At 46.6% G+C, this 24,233-nt stretch overlaps 1 protein-coding gene across 17 annotated transcripts in view; it reads right to left on the bottom strand.

Moving 5' to 3' along the window:
• The window catches only part of Cit (citron rho-interacting serine/threonine kinase), a 176,924-nt gene that overhangs the window by 37,788 nt on the left and 114,903 nt on the right, over window positions 1-24,233 (bottom strand). For all 17 annotated transcript variants that reach the window (XM_075981753.1, XM_075981762.1, XM_075981832.1 and 14 more), the window contains 5 exons: window positions 22,121-22,318; window positions 10,996-11,049; window positions 4,566-4,763; window positions 3,298-3,491; window positions 477-612 (listed from right to left, as the gene is read on the bottom strand). In XM_075981753.1, coding sequence (XP_075837868.1) covers window positions 477-612; window positions 3,298-3,491; window positions 4,566-4,763; window positions 10,996-11,049; window positions 22,121-22,318 — 780 coding nt within the window. The remainder of the gene's footprint in view (window positions 1-476; window positions 613-3,297; window positions 3,492-4,565; window positions 4,764-10,995; window positions 11,050-22,120; window positions 22,319-24,233) is intronic.

Below are 24,233 nucleotides of genomic sequence, written 5' to 3'. Positions count from 1 at the left end.
GGACCTCAACAGATACAACCATCTTGGACTTTCTAGCCTGTAGAATATTAGCCAAATATACTCTTTATAAATTAGCTGGTCCCAAATACTTGGTTATAGCAAGAGAAAAAAATACATGTGCCTACAGTCACACTTCAAGAACAAGTCACTGCTGCCACGTTCTGCTGAAGGAAGCAACAGGAGGCTTCTGAAGCCTTTTAGGAATAAAATAGCATTGCGTCCCCAGCATTGGACTTTTGGGGTCCATGGGGAGATGTCAAAAACTCACCACCCATGCAGGATAACCTGGGACCCAGCGTACCCAGCTATGCCATCGCCAACCAAGACTGCCCTGAGGTGAATCGTGTCTGGCATTTTTGGAGCAAAGGCATGCTTATGAAATATGTTTACCACAGCTGTATCTGAATTCGTGTTAAGTTAAGTTAAAGGAGGAAAGGAAGACGTTTCCCTACAGGAAAGGGCGGATGGGCGCTAACCTTGTCGGACAGGCTCTCAGCTTTCAGCTTCTGTTCTTTGAGCGCCTGCTGCAGAGCGAGAATCTCGGCCTTGTGCTCCTTCACTGCCAACTCCACCACCTGGCGAGACTCGGTGATCCGCTGATCGGCTCTCGCCCTGCCAGAGAAGAAGCCCAACCGTGTATTCTACCTTTAAATGCTGTCTTCCTTCCCTACAGCTTACAGAGCAAAAGTCTGACCCATTCAGACTTGGTTAAAATTGCCCTGCAGTGTCACGTCCACCCTCGACCAGCAAGGAAAAACGCAACACCCGGAGCTCTTCTTGCAGCTGTTTTCAGGACTTTATTCACAGCAATCTATCTCCTTCTCTTTCTCTTTTTCTCCTCTCTCTTCCCCTCTCTCTCCTCTCTCTCCTCTCCTCTTTTCTCTCTCTCTCTCCTCTCCTCTTTTCTCTCTCTCTCTCCTTTCCTCTCTCCTCCTCTCTCTCCGTTGACCTCTCTCTCTCCCTCTCTCTCTGGGCAAACCTCTTTCTCTCCTTCCTCCCTCCCCGGGCAAACCTCATTCTCTCCTTCCTCTCTCCCTGGGCAAACCTCATTCTCTCCTTCCTCCCTCCCCGGGCAAACCTCATTCTTTCCTTCCTCTCTCCCCAGGCAAACCTCTCCCAGCCCTTAAGTAGGCATGGGCTGCCAATCCCGGATTGCCAGGTGGGCACTGCCCATAGGCCCACGCATATGCAAGCAGCTGATGATCATTGCGTGATCAGGCATAGGTCAGGCCTTAGCCATTTCAGGAGTTGATTATACACCTCCATCAGGTGTGATTTCACGCAGCTCGCTACACTGCAGCAGTAAAAGCTCCTGCGGGGACTGACTGTGGAAAGGCTCGGGCTGAAGAGGAAAGTCATTCTCAAAAGCAACTGGACTAGATGGGGCTGTGTCCAGAGTGTCACAGATGCCTGCAGATGGCCCCTCCATACCGCCACCAAGGAACCAGAGCGTGCGGTAGACCGCGGGGGATCCCGTTCGAATCTGAGTGACCACCTTCTCCCCTTAGGGCGCAGGCAAGACCTAAGCATTTTGAGGGCTCATAGAAACTTGAAACTTATGAATGCATCCACTAAATAAGACAAAAATTCAAATGTAAAAGGGAGGAAAATCCCTTCTTCTCCCACATCTAAGCCCTCTATTTTCCCACCATTGGCTTGTGTGAGACAACATTCTATTCCAGAAATTCTTAGTCGTCCTGGAGAACCCATGCGCGGGCTCCACGACCCTGCCCTAGCTCCTCTTCTTCCTTGTTCTCCACTGCTCTGCAAGCAGGCAGTACTCTCTACTCTAGGTGACAGACATCTAAACAACTGGAAGGTGACTCTTGGCTTCTTAGGATGAGGGTTACATAATACCAAACAAGAGTGGAGAAGCAGGCCGGATCTCTCACGATCGCCCAGACACGGAATGAAGCAGTGCATGCACCTTGCAGGTGTGGCTGTGTATCTCTCCATTCCAAAGCCAGATCCACTCCCCAGGCCCCCGACTTATCCCTGACAGACTGAAGAACAGCTCAGAGAGAAGTGGGGCTTGAGTGTGCTCTGGAAGGTATCTGTGGGGGAGTGGCCAGCACTTCCGTGGAACCTCAGCCCTGGGCAGCGGAAGGAAGGGAAGGAACAGGTTTCTAAAACAGCAGTCCCTCACATCAAACACACGAATTTGTCACGAGGCAACTGCTGCTCCCAGTTTCTCTCATAATTTAGGAGTTCTCATCTTTTGCATCCCATCTTTTCTATTTCAGCTCAGCTAGGAAGCAGACCAGTCAGCCAGCATATTTTATTATAAAGTCCATGGCCACCAAGTAATTGCTGGGGATACGAAAGTGACTGACACAGTCTCATTAGGTTACCTTACTTACGGGATACAGAGCCCCCTGGGGAGGTGACATCAGCAGGGTTCTGAAGGACAGAAACCACATAGGAAGAGACATGAAGTCACCAGCTAATGTCGGCCCGTGTGGAAAAAGTAAAACAGTGGGCCCTTGGATTTCAAGGTAGTTTCTGGCCATCTTTATGTAACATGGTAGAAAAGACAGCGAGTTGCCATGGGTTACACTCTGAGTGTTAGCACCCTTCAGTTAGGTAGCACATTCAATGAGAACGGTACTCCCTGAACTGTGACGCCCAGCGGGAAGGGAACTGAGAACTGGGCAGGAATATTTAAAAGGAAAAGATAGGAGGTAAAGTGGGGGGAGGAGGGGGAGAGAGAGAGAGAGGAGAAGGGAGTGGGTGCAGTTCCATGCTCACCCCAGGGGACACTGGGTAACTTCTAGGATTGGTTTTAGCTATCACAGCCTGAGCAGTAAGTTGTTGCTGGCATCTAATAAAAAGAAACCAGGCAAATGCGCCCTATCCTATAATACGAAGCACCTCATACACACATAATGAGGGAATGCCCAGGCAATCCAAGGCATCAGCGCTCTAGAGCAGAAGGAAGTGAAAGAGTCCTCATGACCAGGATTCAGATGGTGGCGACCTCACTACTAAGGTGACACGGTTGGGATAAGAATCTTGGGAAGGCTATTTCTACAGAAAAGCATGGGCATTTTTTATCAGCCTTGTTCTGGGCATCTGCACAACCACAGGATTCATGTGACATTTGCCAGATTTTCAGCCAGGATGTCCACCCCTCTTTGGCTCGCCTGAGACTATGCTGGTCATTGCTCTGAATGTCCTGCGTCCAGGGAGACAGCGTGGTCTCAGGACACTGGGACAGTTGGTGGCCTTGTTCGATGCTCTGGGGGGATTCAGGTGTGATCACCTGGCACTGGCTCTCTACGAAAGGGGAAGTCCCACCTGCTCTGCTTCTCAGTGTCCAGCATCCTCTGCAACTCTCGAACGCGACACTCAAACTGGGACTTCTCGTCCCCGAGGACGCTCCTCCAGGCCTCCCACTGACGCTCTTTCTCCAGCAGCTCATCGTTTAGCGCCTCCAGATCCATGACCTGCTCCTCCAGCATGGTGCACGTGGTCTTCAGAGCCTCCATCGTCTGCAAGTCAGGCAGGAAGCCCTGGAGGTGACTTTTGTCAAAGAGCTTCAGAAGAGCAGAAGTTCCTAACCACAGACTCAACAGACAGGTCATTTCTCTATCCCACAGCCCAAGGGGACCAAAGGCCATCTATCCACACTACCATCTGAGAGGTACGACCCGAGGTGGGTGGGTGGGGGGCACAACGACACCTATAATCCCAGCACTCAGGAGAAAGAAGGTCAACAGTCTACTGTCAGTCTCTGCCACACTAGTAAGTTCTGGCTAGGTAGGGTTGAGAGCCCATCTTTAAAAACCAATCTATCCACTTCTAAAGATTTCTTATTGTTATTTTTATTTGTGTGTGTGTGTGTGTGTGTGTGTGTGTGTGTGTGTGTGTGTGTGTGCCACATGTGTCCAGGTGCCTACAGGGCGTGTGTGTGTGAGCGTATATATATATATATATATATATATATATATATATATATATATATGTGAGTGTGTGTTTCAGTCACACTTATGCAGCTACCTACGGGTGCTATTAGATGATATCAGATCCCCTGGAACTGGAGGTTACAGGCTGTTGTGAGCCACCATGTGGGTGCTGGGAACTGAACTCACAAACTCTGGAAAAGCAGTAAGCACTCTTAACCCCAGTACCCATTTTTAAAAGCCATTTTAAAAACCATAATCCATGAGCAACTGTGTATAAAACATGAGGAATGATGGGACCGTCCTCAAAGCAATGTGCCTTACCCTCTCTGAGGAGGTGAGGGAGGGGGGAGGGAGGAAGGTGGAGGAAATGGAAGAAGGAGGGGAGTGGGAACTGGGATGGGTATGTAAAATGAAAAAAGATAATTTGCTTTCTTTTTAAAAAAAAAGATAAAATAAAGATAAATAAATAAATATAAGCAATGGAAAAAATAAAAAAAAACCATAATCCAGGACTTATTTAAAAACTATAAACCAGGATTGACAAGAAGCCTGCTTGCAGGAGCCTACTTGGTCTTGGACCCCCTCAGAGAGAAAACTCCAGACCCTTCCAAATCCCTCTGAGGGTCATCCAGGACCTGAGGGCCCGGCCTCTCCTCTTACTTGCTTCTGGCTGGTGAGCTGCATCTCCCTCTCGGTGATCTCACGGCGGAGATGGTCCACCTCGCTCCGCAGCTGCACAATCTCATCGTTGGCACCTGAGGCCTCGTCAAGTTGTTTGGATAAATAGAAGTTTTGGTTGTTGAGTTCAGCGTTGTCCTCGGTCAGCTGGTTCAGCTGCTCCTCCAGGTCAGTGATGACCTATGGGGTGGGGGTGGGGTGGCAAGAGGGGACTTAGGTATCAAGAAAGGTCAGTGGTTCTGAAAGCTGCAGCGGGATAGTGTCACATGGCATGACAATGGGAACCGACATGCAGGTGTGTGACTTAATGGCTCCTTAGTTAGAGCAGGCATTCTGAGGGAAGGCGTCTCCTTTCTCTCTAACTTATGATACATCTGGAAAACATGGCAAGAGCCAATCACAACCAAGCGCTAAATGGATGGGCCAGCTGGAATGAGATCCGGTTAATAGCAGAAGGGGACACAGGCCAAGGAGAGAGGTCTGTCTGAGACTGCAATCATCTGATTAAACCGAAATCAACCTTGACACCACCTACAGAACACTGCCGCTGCACACAGCCACGGTCTTAGGAAGCCAAATAAAGTTTTATCAGGGAAGAATCACAATGAAAAGCGTCATTTAAATAAAAGCACAGGCAGTGAATTTAATTCTGTGTAACAAAGATGGGGAAGAAATCTTAAGAGAAGCCTGGCTAATTCTGAGGATACAATACCACATCACGATGCGGCTTAATGGGTTCTGCTACGCAGTGAGTTCTCCAAGTCTATGAAATTGTCATTCTATTGAGAGAGATTTAATCTGGTTTTACTAAATTATTTCCCTGTTCAATGGCAGAACGACTTCCATTTCAGTGCGTTTAGCTTGCCTGTTCTCTTTGCCGAGGCTTAGCATCAGTGCTTGTAGAGAACATTTATATAAAATACTTTTGAAGTTTAAGGATAATTTTCTCATAATAGTTAGACTACGGCACGTGGGACATAAATTAAATTTTATGTAACAAAAAGAAGTAAATTAAAAGGAAACATCTTTAAGCCTGCAGTTATTAACTGTTTCGGGCCTCTGCGCCTACAACAGACATACTTTTGTGACCTGTTAGCATTGCTAGCATGCCTAACCCCTTATCTCAACTGTCTTTATCAATTTAAAAATATAACAGTCTTCCTATGCACACAGAACTAAAGATCACAGATAAGAGTCTAAAAGCCCATTTGACCGAGCAGTGAGCCTCTCGGGGCGCAAGTGGTCTGGAACCTGTGTGGACCGTGTTGGCAAGGGGTGCACCGCAAGCTGTGAGCGGGCACCTGGACGAAATAGCTTCCTTAGAAGCCTGGAAATGGAACCCTGTGCCGTGCTAAGGGTCCCTTTGTCACACTTCCGGTGCCATGGCTTAGTTGAGATCAACAATTCCACACACTCCACCTGTCTTCATCCTACACAAAGTAACCCCACCACCCGAGGCTCTTCCCCTAAACAGTAAATGTCTCCAGTTAACCGGAGCACTGGGAGCAAACCGGTTCACTTCCTTCTGCCCCTTCCCCAAAGAAAAGGAGCAGAATGGGACAAACAAGCAAGCTTGGAAGATTCCGGAACTCAAGTGAGTTTGTACTTGGGTAGGTTTCTCCATCTGTGACATATTTACTCTTTTCCTTTAAATTTATTTATTTCTATTTTATGTATGAGTGCTCTACATATAAGCCTACAGGCCTGAAGAGGGCATCAGATCCTATGATAGATGGTTGTGAGCCACCAGGAGGCTGCTGGGAATTGAACTCAAGACCTTTGGAAGAGCAGCCAGTGCGCTTAAACCCTGAGCCACGTCTCCAGCCCCTATATTTATTCTTGATCTTTTATTTTTAAATTGTCTTGTATCTATTCAAGTCCTGTGCTGTGAGATAAATATGGGATATAAATTAGTGACCAAAATGGTGTTTCATTCTGAAAAACCTCTTGGGGAACAGACCAACTGCAAAAAATCTATTCACAGAGAAAATATAATTTCCTTGCCATTCACAGTTTATATTTAAGCTTCTGGGTGACTACTTCCTTTCTTTGATTCACAGGAAAAAAAATACAGATTATTATGAACCCATTTCTGTCATCTTTTCTCTTTTTCCCAAATTAAGATTATAAAAAGCTAAAGAAGAAACCTGTGAAAAACTAATGAGGTGGCCAAGTCTGGGCTCCTCCCCACTTGAGGTAGGGCTGCTAAGGAGCAAAGGTCCCTCCATTCCCAGTGTCTCTGGCCTCTGTTCCCAGCATCTGATTGTTGTTCTGAATGTGTCACTGTCTCCGTTTTCCTCATTAGATGGGGGTGACAGGCGTGCATGCGTGCACAGGGCTCTAAAGCATTTCCACTTTGGACTGCCCATCTGCCCAAGTCAGAACACACCGGCTTCTGCCCTTTCTAAGCAGCGAGGCGAAGTGGTGAGCGGACACGTCTCTGCCCGCTTTACCCAGGTTACAGATACTGAGCTGACATGAGACACGTCTCCAGGTTAAAGTACAACGAGCAATCCCTCCAACTGTTCTCTGAAGGGTTATTTTAGTTTCATTTTACAGGTGGGGAAGTCGGGGAACCAGGAGACTAAGAGACTTCACCAAGGGCACACGGCTGGAAGAGAAAGAGGTCAAACCTTGAAAGCGGCTCTGAAACTCAAGCTCGTCTCTTACCCCTCCACGATGCGGCTCAGAAACCGAGGACCGAGATACACTGACTGCTTTGGCCTCTTTTGCTTTTGTTTCTCTGAGACATATTTAGCCTAGACTGGCCTCAAAGTCACCACAGCCTCCTGCTTCAGCCTCCTCAGAGCTGGGATTGTGGACATGTGCCAAGATGCCTGGTGTCATGCTTGCTTTTGAACCAGGTGATATGCAACAATTCTTAGCTCAACTTTGTGTCCATGAGTAAACTCTTTCCATGCTGAGGGAGGATGGTCTGTTTATTGACAGACTTAGTTATGTTCATTAACTTTCAGGTCCCAAGAACAGAGGGTTAAAAAAAAAAAGATAAATAGAATGTCTAATTCTACTTCACAGTAAAAAAAAAAAAAAACAAAAAAAAAGACAGGGCAGAGGGCGGCTTCCCCTCATGGAGGCCAGCCAGGTTTTCTTGCAGGCTATTTTGTGAACAACAGATCTTGGTGCAGTTCTAAGAGAACAAGAACACAAGACTGTCTCCTCCGGTGTCAGGAAAAGGAATAGATGGGCACACACATGCACAGCTCTATCTGGAGTAGCCTGTCACTTCTCAAGTCTACCCTCTGCCCTGTACATGCGACCCCTCACGCCGAACTAGAAAGGACCGGTGTCGTGTTAGGCGGCAGGAACCAGGCACACAATGAACAGCAGCCGAAGGCTCAGGACCCAGCCTATTTTAATGCCTACTTTCCCGAAGGCAGCTATTTGCATATTATTTATTTTTAATCTTATAGCTGACAGATTGATTCATAATTAAAGCTGTGTCATATGCTTGCCCACCAACTCCCCTCTAAAACAGACACAGGGAGGGGTTTAGGTGCCAGATTGAATCAAATCCTTTTTTTAAAATCCCTTCAAAACATAGAAATGGTCAGAGCTTGGAAGTCTCCTGCCCCCGGCTCTGTAAAATCGCTAACCAGGCGCTCCTCGTGACTAGGTTAGTATGGAGTTCTTACCAGTGACACAGGGGACACTTCCTAGCAGAGGCCATCTTGGACAGCATCCAGAGGGAAGGACACTCAGGACAAGATCCCGCATCTTTAAAGCTGCGTTGAACTTTACTGTGTCACTGAGACCCACTACTGTAGCTAATGTCTTGAAGTAGATGTTCCCAGAGTTTTTAAAGTAGAAAGGCCATTTTTCCAAATCAAAGATTATGGTATGAACCCGAGGTAACTGCAGAAGCCAACATGGCTTAGTCCTCTCTGTGGGCCAAGCCTGGATGTGTCTGTTAGGTGCCCCATCTAATACCGCAGGTGTCCTTGGAGGTGCTGTCACCCCCAATGCCAATGGCTCCTGCTGCCAAGGTCTTACTGATTCTGAAACTCAAATACTTCTCAGAAATGGACAGTTTCCCATCTTCCCTCATCCAGAACCCAAACCACAGTCATTGACTGTCAACTGGAAACATCAATGCCACGCTAGACGCGAGGCTATAGGCTAGTCCCATTTTATAACAAAGAAATGGGAAGATGGTATTGGACAGGTTGCTGGTGGCCGCTTTAGAATACGAACCCTGTCTGCCTGACCCCAGAGTCCGCAGCTTGGACCCCTGTGTCTCCCTCTGTTCTAGTTAATATGTGGAGTGGAGGACACTCTGTTAGATGCCCCCTCCCCCCTCCCCCCCGGAATTTGGAAAGGGTCCCATAGGCCTTACCACCAAATACCAGTGGTAAAAAAAAAAAAAACAAATAGAAATAAAAATTTAAAAGTATAAGCATTACATAAGCTAAACCAAAAATCAAACTAATTTCACATACTGGCAGGTTCCCTTATGGCCAAACTTGCAATTTTAAAATTGGTGGCCAGGCTTCACAAAGTAACATGTAAACCTTTAAGGGTGTGTGTGTGTGTGGGGGGGTGTTTCTTATTCCCACTCTGCCGGTTTCACGGGCATTTACACATTTCGGAACCCCTGAAGTCTAGTCTATACCGATCACACCTCAATCACACACAGAAAGCTCATTTTTAACGTCTATGGTAGAAAACTGAAGAAGTAAAAAGCGCTGTTGGGTAAACGGAACAGGTTTGCCGACTGACATGTTTTAAAGCCTTCCAAGCTTGAGGAAGAGTTAGTCATGTAAAGGAGGCACAGCTCGTGTCTGCTGCTATTGATTAGATAATTGATCGGTATCAATTTGTAAAAACTTATGATTTTTCTAGAAAAGAAAGTGTGCTGTTTAACATTTCTCATAATTTATTTTTCTTTTTATTTAATCTTGTTGATTTAGAGTATTTTGAATGAAAAAATACTTATATTTTTATCTATTAAATTTATCAACTTTTCTCTTCTTCATAGACTCCTTGTTCTGAAAGATATTTAAGTACATTCAAAGAATCTCAGGGACAGAATGGTGACCTTTGCCTGAAATCGAAGCACTTGGAAGGCTGGGGCAGAAGGGTAGAAAGTCCAAGGTCAGCCTGAGCTACAAGGTGAGGTCTTATTTCAAAATAATTGAATAAGAAAGAAAAGAGAGACTTCACACAAAATCTGTATTTTATTACTCTGTGGTCATTTATAAGCACGTATGTGGTATAAATTACTGGAGCAAAAATCAGGAACTAAAAATACTAGACGGACAAGTACGGAGTCCACCAGTTCTCCAAGGAACGGGGAGGAGGGGCGACTGACAGGCATGTGGAGGCAGGACCGTTGCCCACCACATCTGGACACACAGACCAAAACTGCCTGACAAACCCATCTAGTGACCTAGCAACTCCATGGCTGGTCATGTGCTCTCCAGGGATCAGTGCTCTGCACAGGAACCTTCCCTAGCAAGACTGAGTGTGACAATAAAGGAAAGAGGTACCCGTGTGTGGGAGGGGTGCTTCTGGAAATCCACAGGCGTATGCCGTACACACAGGGACAGGACCACCGAGGACCGAGAAAGTCAAAATCCACAAAACGACCAAAGATACAGAAGCACAAATAAGGACAGCGGCCCCAGCTCCTAAAGGGGCCTATTTCTGTCCTTCATTTTGATCAAAAATAGACTTTGCTTCTTCACTGACTTGACTGGATTATGTAACCTGTGAGTGACGCTCGTCTGCTGATAGAATTGCTCCACAGAAGTGATGTCACCCACAAGGGTCCTAGATTGTGAATTTTCATATTAAAAAGGTGATTTTTTTTTCCCTATTAGGAAGACAAACTTTTTTGGTCTATAGGAGAACGAATTAGCCTTTCTTCTTGGCAAAGGCCACAGGATGGAGAAGCCACGTGGGAAACCAGTCCCTGACATTGGGATAATTTCTTGCCCAGGTGGGCCATGGACCCTTCCATGCTGGAGAAGGGAATGAGCTACCTTGAGAGCTTGGTCAGAATCTCTCTACAGTTTCATAGTGAGGGTGAAAATGAAATGCTTTGGCTTTCTGTTTGCAGATAAGTTCTCATCTGTAGCCTGGCTTCGCCTCAATGTCCTTTGGCCTCCTACCTTAGCTACCTATATAGGTACGTGCCCCAGACCCAGCTAGAGGAAGAATTATTTGACTATTTTAACTATCCTAACTCCCTTCCCCTCCAAAACCTAAAGGACAGTTTTAACATCCTTAAAAGCAGTAGCCCCCTGAAAAACTAAAACAAAATAAAAGCATTATGGTCTTCATGCTGCAAGAGCGTATGGAAAAGCAGTCACCAATGCAATGACACCACAGAGAGCCCTCCCCTTTGCCTTCTCGGCTCTACTCCGCTCATCTTCGGCTTGTTCATACTCACAGTGCAGCTGCTGCGAAGGGCATCAAATTTGCGCTGGATTTCATCTCTATGTGCCTGAAAGGTAAAAGGTATGTTATAAACCTTTCACAGGGTTGGATGCAATTCTACATGCTATGGGTCAAATACAGAACCCAGCGATTTGCTTGCAAAGCCAGGTGCACGACTGCAACAGCCCCAGCGTCTGCTTTGCAGAGGACTAATCGACGAGACCATCCCGGCATCAGCAACAAGTAACAGGGACAAACATTCCTGCGTTAAGGAGTACAGCCACTCAGACCGCACCACGACACTAGGCAGATGCTTTCACTGTATTACCACCGGGGAGAGCTGGGGAAGGGGAAATAAAGGACCACACTTTTACCCTTCCTCATCGGCCCTAAACCAAACCCCAGCTCTGAAAATAGGAGTGATTGTCCCTCTTCCCTCCAAATGACCCCTTCCAAGCCTGGGAGATGGACAAACAGAAGACAGACAGACAAGCATGCACGCACACACACATGAGACACTGTCAGGGAAAAAGTAGAATTTTTTTTTTTTAAATTAAAGATGCTGAGATTCATACAACCTCACACTGACCTGGGAGTTAACACCCTGACTTCTCTGAGGCAAAACTATCCTAAAATGGCAGTATTTCTGCTATAGTTTGGATCTTAAATGCCACCCAGAGGCCCTTGTGTTAAAGGCTATTATAGTCAGCCTGTGGCATTAATGGGAGGTGGTAAAGCCATCAAAGCATATGACTTAGCTAGAGCTGAACTTAGGCTATGGGCAGTTCTCAAAGAAGATATTGGAGTCCTGAATTAATTAACTAACTAACTAACTCTCTCCCTCCGTCTCCCCTCTGTTTCCCTGCTGTCAGAAATAAACAGGCCCCCTCCACCATTTGTCCCATCTTGACAACACTAAACTGTAACAGCCCAGCGATCACAAGCTAGAATCTCAGGTACCGTGAATGGCGGTAACTAACGAGAGTATTTTATCAGAGTACTGGAAAGCTGCCTGACACAGTTCCTATCCGCACTGAGATAGGGCACACTCACACGCAGCCCATGCCTTCATTCTGGTGAAGGAAGACAGTGGCAAAGACCCAAGGAAGAAAAGGACTTCACACAGTGCTGAGTGGGCAGAATAGGGTTCCTTAGACTCTGACCCAGTAGCAAGCAAGTCAAGGAAGGATTCAGCCTGTTTGCTGCATTCCATTAAACCGGAAGGGCTTGGCAGAGACAAAATGAGTTCAGTGGTAAAGGCAAAACCTGACTTCAAAAGTTTTAGATATATAATCCATCCAGTTTAACAGGTCTCAGTTGCCACAACTTTATGTAACATTTAGAAAAAGTGTGATCAATTAAACCCTGGCATGTTCCTGTATATATATGGCTCTAAGACACATCTTGACTTGATTTGCCTTAGAACTCATGAAGTAGGGTCTATAGGGTCTGCATCCAACCAACCATGAAAAGAAAATATTCTGGGGCACGTGATGGTTGGTTTTATATCAAGGTGACACAAACTAGAGTCATTCAGGAAGACGGAGCCTCAACTGAGAAAATGCCTCCATAAGATTTGCCTGCAGGCAAGTCTCTATTGATAACGCAGGTGAGCCCAGCCTCACTAGGAGTGATGCCATACCTGGGCAGGCAGAAACCAGGCTGAGCAAGCCAGGAGGCAGCGTTCCTCCATGGCCTGGGCTTTAGTTAACGCTTCGAGTTCCTGCCCGGACTTCCCAGGATGATGAACTACAGCTGTAGGATGAAAAGAAACATTTTCCTCCCGAAGTTGCTTTTGGTCATTGTGTTTTATCACAGCCAAAGAAGCCCTACCTAGGATAGGGCAGGGGGAGGGCTGGCACTGAATATCCCCACAGCATCGATACTGTATGAGTATTCTAAGCAACCTAGAAATGGTTTACAGCAGAGAGGACATGCACAGGTCCAGGCCATTGCCTGGAACAGGCGGAAACATCTGCTAATTTAGGTACCAATGAGAGGTCCTGAAAATGAACCTCCAAAGATGACTATATATTCTCTCTTGAACTGCAAGAAAAGATATATTTTTCTTCTGAGTTTTGGTCAGTTTCGAAAAAAAAAAAACAAAACAAGAGAAAGGGGGAAAAATTGTTCAGGAAGGCATCTGGGGCTCATTTGAAGTCCAAAAACCTAGAAACCGAGGGAAGGAAGAAGAATGTGGTCTTCTAGCTATTATAAGAGTGCCAACACCGGGCAGTGGTGGCACACGCCTTTAATCCCAGCACTTGGGAGGCAGAGACAGATGGATCTCTGTGAGTTCAAGGCTAGCTTGGAATATAGAGCTAGTTCCAGGACAGGCTCCAAAGCTACAGAGAAACTCTGTCTCGAAAAACCAAAGGATGCTGGGATGTTGTGGGAAATCACAGATCGAAATGAAACAAAGGGACTAAGGAGCAGGAGAGCCCCTGAGGAGGGCAGGGTTACCAGCCAAGAGAGAAATGGTGGTGATTCAGAGCAGTATGGCAGCAGAAATCAGAAAAGTTTAGAAAGGACAACTGAAAGGGCATGAGGGGAACGAGGGACAGAGAGACCCAGGGGACCTCAGACCAGAGAGACAGTGTAGATTATAGCACCAATTGCTTAACTGTGAGAGCACAAAGAGCCATCTAGTCTTAGCTAGAGGCAAAAGGAGTCATTTTCTTAAACAAAACAAAATTTATTCTCCATAAAAGTCTATGAGACAACTTAAAAATTTTAGAACTATGACGTCCTCTCTAACATGTCCATTTTCCATTTATAATAGGCTATATAAAGACATGTGAGATAGAGACTAGTGCACCCGAAGTCATAGCGATAGAAACTAGACAAGAGAAAACACGGACAAAAAATAATAATAATAAAATTGTAAAAAGAGTTTTAAAAGTGAACAGGGAGCTGCAGAGAGCTGAGACAGCGGGAGCAGCACGTGCATTAACTGGGGTCTCTGGAGGACTTTGGGGTGAGCTGGAGAAATGCCGCAAGAAGCAATGGCCACCAACGTCCAAAGTTGTTCAAAGCTTTGACCCCACAAACACAAGAACATCACAAAACTCTAAACCGAAGAAACATGAAGACAATTATGCTTAAGTGAATTACATTCAAATTGCTTAAAACCAGCAACAAGGGGGCTGGAAAGATGGCTCAGCAGTTAGGAACACTACCTGCTATTCCAGAGGTCCTGAGTTCAATTCCCAGCAACCACATGGTGGCTCACAACCATCTGTATTGAGATCTAGTGCCCTCTTCTGGCCTGCAGGTATATGTGCAGACATAACACTGTATACATAATGAGTAAATAAATCTTTTTTAAAAATATTTATTGATTTATTATGTATACAATATTCTGTCTGTATGTCTGCAGGCCAGAAGAGGGCACCAGACCTCATCACAGATGGTTGTGAGCCACCATGTGGTTGCTGGGAATTGAACTCAGGACCTTTGGAAGAGCAGGCAATGCTCTTAACCTCTGAACCATCTCTCCAGCCCCTGAGTAAATAAATCTTAAACAACAACAACAACAACAAAAACAGCAACAAGAAACTCGTCAAACCAGGCAGAGAAGAACTGTTATACCCAGGGCAACAACAGGAGTGCTGGGAGGCTGATTCCAGGTTGGATGTAACTGTCGCCATCTTAGACCAGAGCAACGTTCATCACCAGGGCTGGGCCCCCATGGGACTGCGACTACCAATATTCCCCTTCACTGGAGAGGGGAGGGCTTTCCTGAGAACACACAGCAGTAAATGATGGCGAAAGAAGGAAACTCGATAGCATAGCTGCCCATAAGCTGTCCATGTTCCTATGAGTAACCCCAATAAATTCACTGGTTCACTGAGCCAGGCATGGGTGGAATGGTCTCCATAGCTATGAGAAAACATCATGACCAAAAGTAACTTGGGGAAGAAAGGGTTTATTTGGCTTACGAGTTCAATCACTGTCCTTCACTAAGGGGAGCCAAGGCAGGAACTCAAGCAGGAGAGGAGGCTGCAGGCAGAAACTGAAGCAGTCTTGCTCCCCATAGCTCACTCGGCCTTTCTTTCGGTACAATCAGGGACCACATGCCAAGGGGATGGCACCACCCACAGTGGACTGGGCCCTCCCACATCCGTCAGTAATCCCACAGGCCAAACTGAAACACTTCCTCATTTCAAGTTCCCTTTTCCCAGATGATGCTGACTTGTGTCAAGCTGGCAAAAACAAAAACCTAAGCAGCACAGACACACATTAACAAGATCAGATGTTCAAACCATGCTGTGGGAGGGCTGAGCCTGAAGACAATATAGCAGCATTGTAAACATTGCGATATTGTTTAACCTGTCTGCTTAAAGCTCTGCAGATAGCAGAAGTATCTATCTCTCCCAAGAGAAGATGAAGGAGAGGTTGCCACTGACAAGGGGGAAAGGGAAGTCTCCCCAGCAGACCCACACTGCACAGAAATCCTTCAGGCAAGACAGTGGCAACTGGAAATTGTGTCTAGATGTTATCTATGTAGACTCAAGACTGAGAGTTGCTGAGGGTCTAGTGAGAGGGTCCTAATGTCATGACCTTGAGAGTGACTGTGGATCCAGCCCCTTACTCTACCCCTCCACCCTTGCGTTCTGGTCACAAGGTGAGCAGTATGTGTTCACAGTGCCCCCCCACCACCACCATGTGCTGCTTTGACATAGACTCAAACACAAGAAGCCAGTCATGGACAAGAGCCATCAAACCAGCCAGGCGGTGGTGGCGCACGCCTTTAATCCCAACACTTGGGAGGCAGAGGGAGGCAGAGGGAGGCAGATCTCTGTGAGTTCGAGACCAGCCTGGTCTACAAGAGCTAGTTCCAGGACAGGCTCCAAAACCACAGAGAAACCCTGTCTTGAAAAACCAAAAAAAAAAAAAAAGAGCCATCAAACCTGTGACCCCAAACCAGTCACTTTCTCTGTATATGCTAATTGTCTTGGGTTACCATGATGGCAAGCTAACTAAATATATCCAGCAATGACAAAAGTCTAACTTGCTGGGGTGAGAATAAATATTTACTTAGCTTTAGAACAAAGCCATCTGTACTACTGTTGAAATCTCATTTGCAGCCAATGACCAAGCAGGGTCTGCTCCCATGAGCCTCCTCAGGTCCCTCTGATGCACGCCATAATCACCATGGAGAAAAGAGAGGATTTATCGAGAAAGAACGGGCTCTTACATTAATCACCTCTACATCAGGGGTAGCAAGATTTGTGTGTTTTTTATTTTTTGTTTTAATGGGAGAGATAGGAGACATTTTTGGTCTGTAAGCCAATATGATCTACTTAAATATGTCCTCACAGGGCAAAGGTCACTATCGAAAATATGCAAATTTTCGACTGGAGAGAGGCCTTGAGCTTATTCTCCAGAACCCACCTAAAAAGCCAAGCTCCCATGAGCATAGCTATAACCTTAGCACAGGGGGTGGGGGGGCAGAGACAGGAGGGTCCCAGGACTCATTGGCCAGCCACTCTAGTCAATTGGCAAATTATAGATTTAATGGAACACTGTTTCAAGAATACTTGATGGAGACCTTTGGCCTCTGTATTCCATGACATACACATGTAGATACATCCATACGTATACCACCTTTCCCTCTCTGCACTTGGTAAAAACTCTCAAAATAAATAAGAAACAGAGGGTGAACTCAGTTCTTTCCATGCTAAGGCTTGCTGGGCCACACAGAGGTGCTGAAGCCCTCTTCTATATCCCTATTTGTTACACTTTATTAATAGCAAAGATTCCAATACGTCTACACCATTAAAAACTCATTCAACTGTCCCTTGGAATCAGAAATTTCAGTCATGGATGATTCATTCCCATTAAAATTCACCATTATGAGGCATTTGGACACATTAGACACCAATCCTCACAGAGGCAAGCTGTAATGAGCCGCCATCATCAATGGGGAGGCATGAATAGAGAATGTAAGCAGGCCCTGGTGTGTACCAGCATCGCCACCGGCTTTGAGGACCACCCAGCTGAGCCCAGAAAGGAAACAGTAAGAGGGGCTGGAGACATGACTCAGCAGTTAGGGGCATTCGTTCTTGTAGAGGACCTGGATTTGGTTCTTGGCACCAACATGGCCGCTCACAACCACCTTTAACTCTGGTTCCAGGTGATCTGTGACCCTTTTATGGATTCCTCAGGCAATGCATGCACATTTTAGACATGCCAACAAAACACCCACACACATAAAATAAAAATTAATAAATCTAGCCGGGTGGTGGTGGTGCACACCTTCAATTCCAGCATTTGGGAGGCAGAGACAGGTGGATCTCTGAGTTTGAGGGAAGCCTGGTTTACAGAATGAGTTCCAGGACAGTCAAGGCTACACAAAGAAACCCTGTCTTGAAAATTCAATAATAATAATAATAATAATAATAATAATAATAATAAATCCTTTTTAAAAACTGAAAAGAAAATGGTAGGAGATATTAACGTTCCTTTAAACTGGGAGATAGAACCCACACAACATGCATTCAAAGACAGTGATATACCTGAGACAGGCCAAGGAAACCACTGGGAGCTAACTAAGCATTGCGGGGGGGCTAAAGAGAATATTTTCTAAAATTATCAGGGACCCCAGTGAAGACGTTAACATAGTGGACTATGCCACACAGACATGAAAGCAGCCTGACCTCAGGAACCCGCAGGGATGCCCAGGCCCACCTGGGTAGAGGCGTGGCCCCAGGGCCTGGGACATTCCGGTTGTCTTTGGGAGTCTTTGCACATCCAGTAACGGGAAGGAGAGTTATGAGAAAAGGGAAACTGAACTACAAGGGTTGAGACCAGGAAGGCAGCGCTCAGTGCCTAGCAGCTTCCGGGATCCACAGCCCGCAGGCCTCCATCCTTTCTGGCTCACACCTTCACTACTCTGCCAACAGCTTACTAACCAACACAAGGCTTGATGTTTGCGTGAAGGAATGAGAGCCTGCACTGATTAACGACTCCCACAGATCAAAGGCGACGGCGTTGGGTTCCGTAGTCGCACTGCTGAGGAGGAGCTTTTCATTGGGCCCGCAGGGTTCGGCCACTTGTTATTCAGCTAAGAGCATGGGGTCAGGACCACAGAGCCACCCGCGAAGCCTTGCTGGTGCATACAGAGCGCATGCCACTTCTCTTTCAGGCTATTCAGGGTAACTCTGACGTCCAAAACACAGCTGTGTGCCACCGAGTCTGCGGGTGCCAGTTCTGCAGGGAGGGGTGGGGCCGTCTTCTGGATGGAGAGTGGACAGAAAACTGTCGTCTGTTTCAGGAGGTCTCTAAAGCACGGTGGTTAGTCTGACTCTGCAGCAGGTGTCTACCTTAACCCAACTTTAGCTTTAACAGGCAGTTCCAATGCAAAAGCAGCCAACAGGCTGGACAATGTGAGAAGGGGAGGACAGAGAAAGCACAAGAGTCTCCCGGCCGCTCCGCCAAGCACCTTCAATGGAGAACTCTAATGTAAGAGGGTTCCATCTAATTTGGCCCAGGGATGGAGGCCGGACCAAGTGACTTCCATCCTGGGAGAGGACCACCTCTTTGAATTAAGCAATAACAGCCCATTTGACCATTCTCTCTATTATTAAAAACCACCAAGCTGTGAGACTCACAAACCTCCTACGAGATCACTATAGATCTGGCTGCTTTAATTTGACTGACGCTCATGTTGGATCTAAATGTGACCCTTGAACAATGAGAAAGTAATAATGTACCGCGTTTGTAGCTATTTTCCTTTTCTTAGGAAATACGCCCTATGAAACCAAGCTAACCAAGTCCTTTACTTGGCAGCCGCATGCTCTCCATAACCAGGTCTGAGAGACAATCAAGATGGAGGCAAAAAGGCAAAGGCTCAGGCCTCAGAATGGAATGGAAGCCTATGGGGATGAGGTGGAAGGCTTCCCAGGATATGGAGGGGTTCCCCACGACAGGTTCACAAACAGCTGCTATTCCCTGTCTTCCCTGGACCAAGGTCTTTGGTGTGGGCTCAGCCGCTTATGGGCTGGTGTACCAGCATCTTCAACCATCAGTTTGAGCAAGTTCTATAGTTCATGTACCTTCATGTGCGCGAGAGAGAGACAGAAAGAGAGAGAGAGACAGACAGAGAGAGAGAGCGCGCGCACCTGAGACTTTAGAACTAGGGATGGCTTTTATTTTCTGGTTTTTTTTTTTTGGGTGGGGGGCGGTTGTACAGATTCTTGGAGGCAGTGAGCTCATCCAACTAAATTAAGTCGTCACTAGCTGCTGTGACAGGCTTCCAGCAGCCAGTAGACACAGCACATTCCAACCAAAGCAGTAAGGCAGGATTTAAGGGGCTCATTTCCCACAGATAAACGGCAGTGATGCATGCTCTATTTTATGTCCTCCTCTGTCCAAACGCACAGGGAAGATACACGACCACTGTCTGCCCTCCCGATTCCCACAGAGCCCGAGATACACGGATCACCCTTGAGCGCTGCAGAGAAAAATGAATTGAGGAATCGCAGGCTGATATCCTGGGGAGAAAAGGCTAAAAACACCACGTTAGGCACACAGCAAGTGCTCTTCGTCGACGGATTAAGTCAGTGATGTCTCGAGTTTTGCTGCTGAGTTTGAATGTGCTCAGAGTACAACCAAAAAAACAGATGACACAATGCGTTAAGTAACAGTGGTTCTCCCAATGGCAGCTAGGAAAGGCTGTCTGTCTGCCTGACCTCCTTTCCACTCGCTCAACTACAGTGAAAATTTACATCTTGGCATGCATTCCTTAGAGATCACTTCTTTCCTTCACCCTTCTTTCCCCCTTCTTTCCTTCCCCTTTCTTCCTTCCTCTGTCGTGTCTTCTATCACCTACTCTCCGTTGCCTTTTCATTCTTACTGGGCCCAGCTCTCCTGCTTCGTACCTTGCCAAACTACTTTCAGTCCACTCTCAAAGCAGAATATAAACAAAGAAATGGCATGATTTTTCCCCCCACACTAAATGTTGGGGGCAAGCGGCATCATAATGAGTGTTCTCATAGAGATGATTGGATTTTGGGGCAATCAATATCCAGACTTGGCAGACGTTCCAGAAAACCAAGGCTGCATAGAGCGCCTTCCTTACAGGACTTGTTCTGTGTCACGGGTATCGTGTAAGCCACTGTGGCGTCCACTGGTCTTCAGGGGACCCTGTCCCTGGAAGATCGCATTTTCAATCTTGTTTAAATAATGGTAACCCTAAACCCAACAGCAGGAGGCAACTTGTAACTATGAAGCTAGTTTAAGGATGGACAGATAGGTACACATACATTATTAAACAAGGTAAGCCATAAGCCACAAATGCAAATGACATAGAAGAGTAATTCTGCCCTAAGAGATGCAGAGATGATGGCTGAGGTGGGCAGGGCCAGCATCCAAGTGGGATTGGAATTGATAAGGCACCCATTATTAAAAAAAAAAAAAAATCACTGAACAAATCAGCTATTTTGTGCCCTGCCCACAGGAAAGGGTACCCTGACCAGCAGGCATGACTGTACTCATCTGCTTGGCAGGAACAGCGTGTTACTATGAGGACTATGTGGGCTGTCTAATATAGCCAGTGACGCTCATCCCATTTTCTGAGCCTGTGCCCACCACGCAGCCTTCCAAAAGTAATGGGGCTTGCTTGCTTTCTTTAAAGATTTATTTTATCTATGTGCATGCATGCATGTGTATGTGTGTCTGTGTATGTATAAGAGAGACAGAGAGATACACACACACACACACACACACACACACACACAGAGAGAGAGAGAGAGAGAGAGAGAGAGAGAGAGAGAGAGAGAGAGAGAATGCAGGTGGGAAGGCTTCAGAAGAGGGCATCAGACCACCTAGAGCTGGAGTTAAACAGCATGGTTTCTGGAAACCAAACTTGGAAGTAATAGATGTAAGTGTTCCTAACCATGGAGCCATCTCTCCAGCCCTCAGTAATGGGGTCTTCTAAGTAATCTGCCCTGAACGGGAGATGTCAGGACCCCCCCCTCAGAGCATCCCAGCCAATAGCTCCTTTCCCCGGAAGTTGATGGGTTGGCATTCCATGGGAAAGCCTCACATGCCCTCCATCTGTCTATCTGTTAGCCTGGATCAGTCCCTGTGGAATGGACCATGATGGTGAGCACAGCCAGAAGATATTCCAGAAAGAATGGAGGTGTGAGTCCAGTGAGGTCTTCCCATAGTAAACCTCAGGAGAACTCTTTCCAGCTTGGTACACTTGTCTCTCAGAAAGGGCAGGGATGTTAGACTGCTTTTAGAGAAATGATCTCTCATCCAGACAACTCTTTCCCACCTAGATCATACCAGAGGCATGAAAAAGACATGAACAGGACTGAAGAGATGGCTCAGGAGTTAACAGTGTGTACCTCTCTTCCAGGACCCAAGTTGGGTTACCAGCATCCACGCCAGGCGGCTCACAACATCTTGTAACCTCAGCTCCAGGGACTCTGACGCCCTCTTCTGGCCTCCACAGGCATTGCACTCATGTGGCACATATTCACACACACACACACACACACACACACACAAGTGTAAATTAAAAAAAAAACAAACACATGAAGCATGGGACTGCACCTGAAACCCTAGCATTGGGAAGCAGAGGCAGGGGGATTGTAAGTTCAAGACCATCCTGGGCTACACAGCAAATCCTCATCTTAAAACCTCTCTTGTTTCAAAAATAAAATAAAGCAGAATCTATGGCTTAAAAGAAATAGTAACACAAATGAAACCAAGGAAAAACAAAAGTCAAACAAACAAAAACAAAGCAAAACAAAAATAAGTCCCAGGGTTAAGGTATAAAGACTACTATAAGACAGAAATTATTAATTTCTTATGATTATTAAAAACCAAGGTAGAAAACTCAAGTACACCAACTCCAGCTGAAAATGAATTTCACATGTAACAATGATCGCTTAAAAAGGAGAACAGGGGGAATTTTTCAAAGTGCTCAGGAAGGAAGATCTTACCGCATGAGCTAGTCAACAAAGAAGTTTAGCTACACAAGCTATTTTAACACCCACTATCCACACCCATGAATCGTTCTCCCCCTCCTCTCCTGACATCTCTAAGAGTAAACAAAGACACTTGGCGCCTACTCTCCTCCCGGCTAAGACCTCCTGAACCTGCCAGAGTGCTCACAGACTAACCGTCAGTGCCTGGATCTCCTCCTCTGCTTCCGCCGTTGTCTCCTCCAGCTCTGTCTTTGCCTGGCGGAGCTGGCCCTCCAGGGCTGCCCTGGCTGCCTGCAGGGCTGTCAGTTGGGACTCTCGCTCCTGCAGGGACAGCTGCAGCTCCGTGAGCTGGCGTTTCAGCTCCAGCTTCTGCTCCTCATGCTCCAGGCTGACCTGAGGAAGAAGAGGTTACACGCTCAGTGGACTGTAGAGAGAGACTGTGAAGATGAAGCAGAGCCTGCAGCTTAGACCTGGTCTTGGCCAACAGCTCAGCCTTGTCAGAGGGTCCATGCGTGTCTCAGAGCAACAGCACTAAGAAATAAATACGGCAGGACGTGCAGTGAACTCTCCCGGGGGTTCTGCCTCCATGGACTCATTCAACCACGGACTGAAAATATTCAGAGAGAGACTGTGTCTGTAGTGGACATGCTTGAACACATAACACATACAGAATTGTCATCTTCCCCTAAGCAGGAGAATGAAGATTTTGGTTTTACTTTTTTCTTTCTTTCATCCTTTCTTTTGATTTTTCAGGAACTCACTCTGTAGACCAGGCTGTCCTTGAACTCAGAGACCCACCTGCCTCTGCCTCCCAAGCGCTAGGATTAAAGATGTGCACTACCACCGCCCAGTCAGTTAGCTTCTTGGAGAGCAACTGCATAGCAATGTTGTTTCGTGTGACCCAAGGCACTTGTGAGATGTGTGTAGGTTATATGCAAGTACTTCCCTATCTTTGAAAGGGCACTTGAGCAGTTATGGGTTTGGGGATCGCTGAGGGAGTCTTAGAGCCATGCCCCAATGACTATCTCTAACTCACAGACACTTAGATGCAGCCACAAGTTTGGGCATCGTGGAGGGGAATCCTAGAGCCGTGCCACAATGACCATCCCTAATTCATAGGAACTTCGATGAAGCCACGGGCTTGGCTATCATGGATTGCCCCAATGACCATCCCTAACTCATAGACACTCGGATGCTTAGGAAGGCTTCCAAAGAAAGATAAGACGGTGGGAGTCTCAGATGGAAACTGGATTCTATTTCTCCTCAGTATTCTCACGCTGATTTATTCCCATTAGATAGTCTACATGAATGTCCTATTTTGAGGTATGCACTCTCTGCCAGCCCAATCATCCACTCAATATTTTAGACATCCATTTTAGAACTTTTGTTTGTTTGTTTGTTTTGAGACAGGGTTTCTCTGTGTAACAGTCCTAGCTGTCCTAGAACTAGCTCTTGTAGACAAGGCTGGCCTCGAACTCACAGAGATCCGTCTGCATCTACCTCTGCCTCCCAAGCGCTCGGATTAAAGGCGTGTGCCATTACTGCCTGGCTCATTTTAGAAAAGCTTAATGAGCCATTTATGCATAGAAGAAGATATGGAGAAGGACAGCCTCCACCTTTGCGTTGAGAAGAGCGATGAGGCCAACCGTCCTCATTCTGTAGTCGAGTGTAAGAGCTGGGACATGGAAGGATGCTGAACAAACAGCAGAGTATGGTAGCTGACTCCGGAACTCTGAAACTGCTGTGAATTTACAGGAGAAGGGCTGAAGTGAAGCGGGCTAGAGAGATGGCTCAGCAGTGAAGAGCACTTGCTGCCCTTGCAGAGGACCAAGCTCAGTCCCCAGCACCCACATCAGGCAGCTCCATGGGATCTGACATCCACGGGCTTCAGTAAGCACAGACCGATTCCAAAGAGCAACAACCTTCAGGGGACACTGATGGCCCAGATGAGCTACCCAGGCAGAGCCAATTCAATAAGATGGACTTGTATGGAAAGGCAAAGCAAGTGACTTTAGTCCCAGGAGATCTGACAGTTTCTTCTGGCCTCTGCGGGCACTGCAAATGCATGGCACACACTCACACATGGACATAAAGAAAAATAAGTCGTAAAAATAATAACAATTTGCAGGACTCAAATTAGATGGGAAAGGACTAGAAACATAACCCTGGGTTTTGCTTGAGCCTAGCACACACAAGGCCCTGGCCAAGTTCAACTGGGATTTTTTTTCAGACAGGGAAAGTGAGGCATCCAACCTGACCAGCATGGACAAAGTCATCCCAGGACCATGCCGAACCAGTAAGACATGCT

The sequence above is a fragment of the Microtus pennsylvanicus genome, chromosome 1 (genome assembly GCF_037038515.1).
Source record: "Microtus pennsylvanicus isolate mMicPen1 chromosome 1, mMicPen1.hap1, whole genome shotgun sequence".
Taxonomy (NCBI): Eukaryota; Metazoa; Chordata; class Mammalia; order Rodentia; family Cricetidae; genus Microtus; species Microtus pennsylvanicus.
Note: the sequence above shows the minus strand (reverse complement) of the source record. Positions and strands in the feature narration are given on the sequence as shown.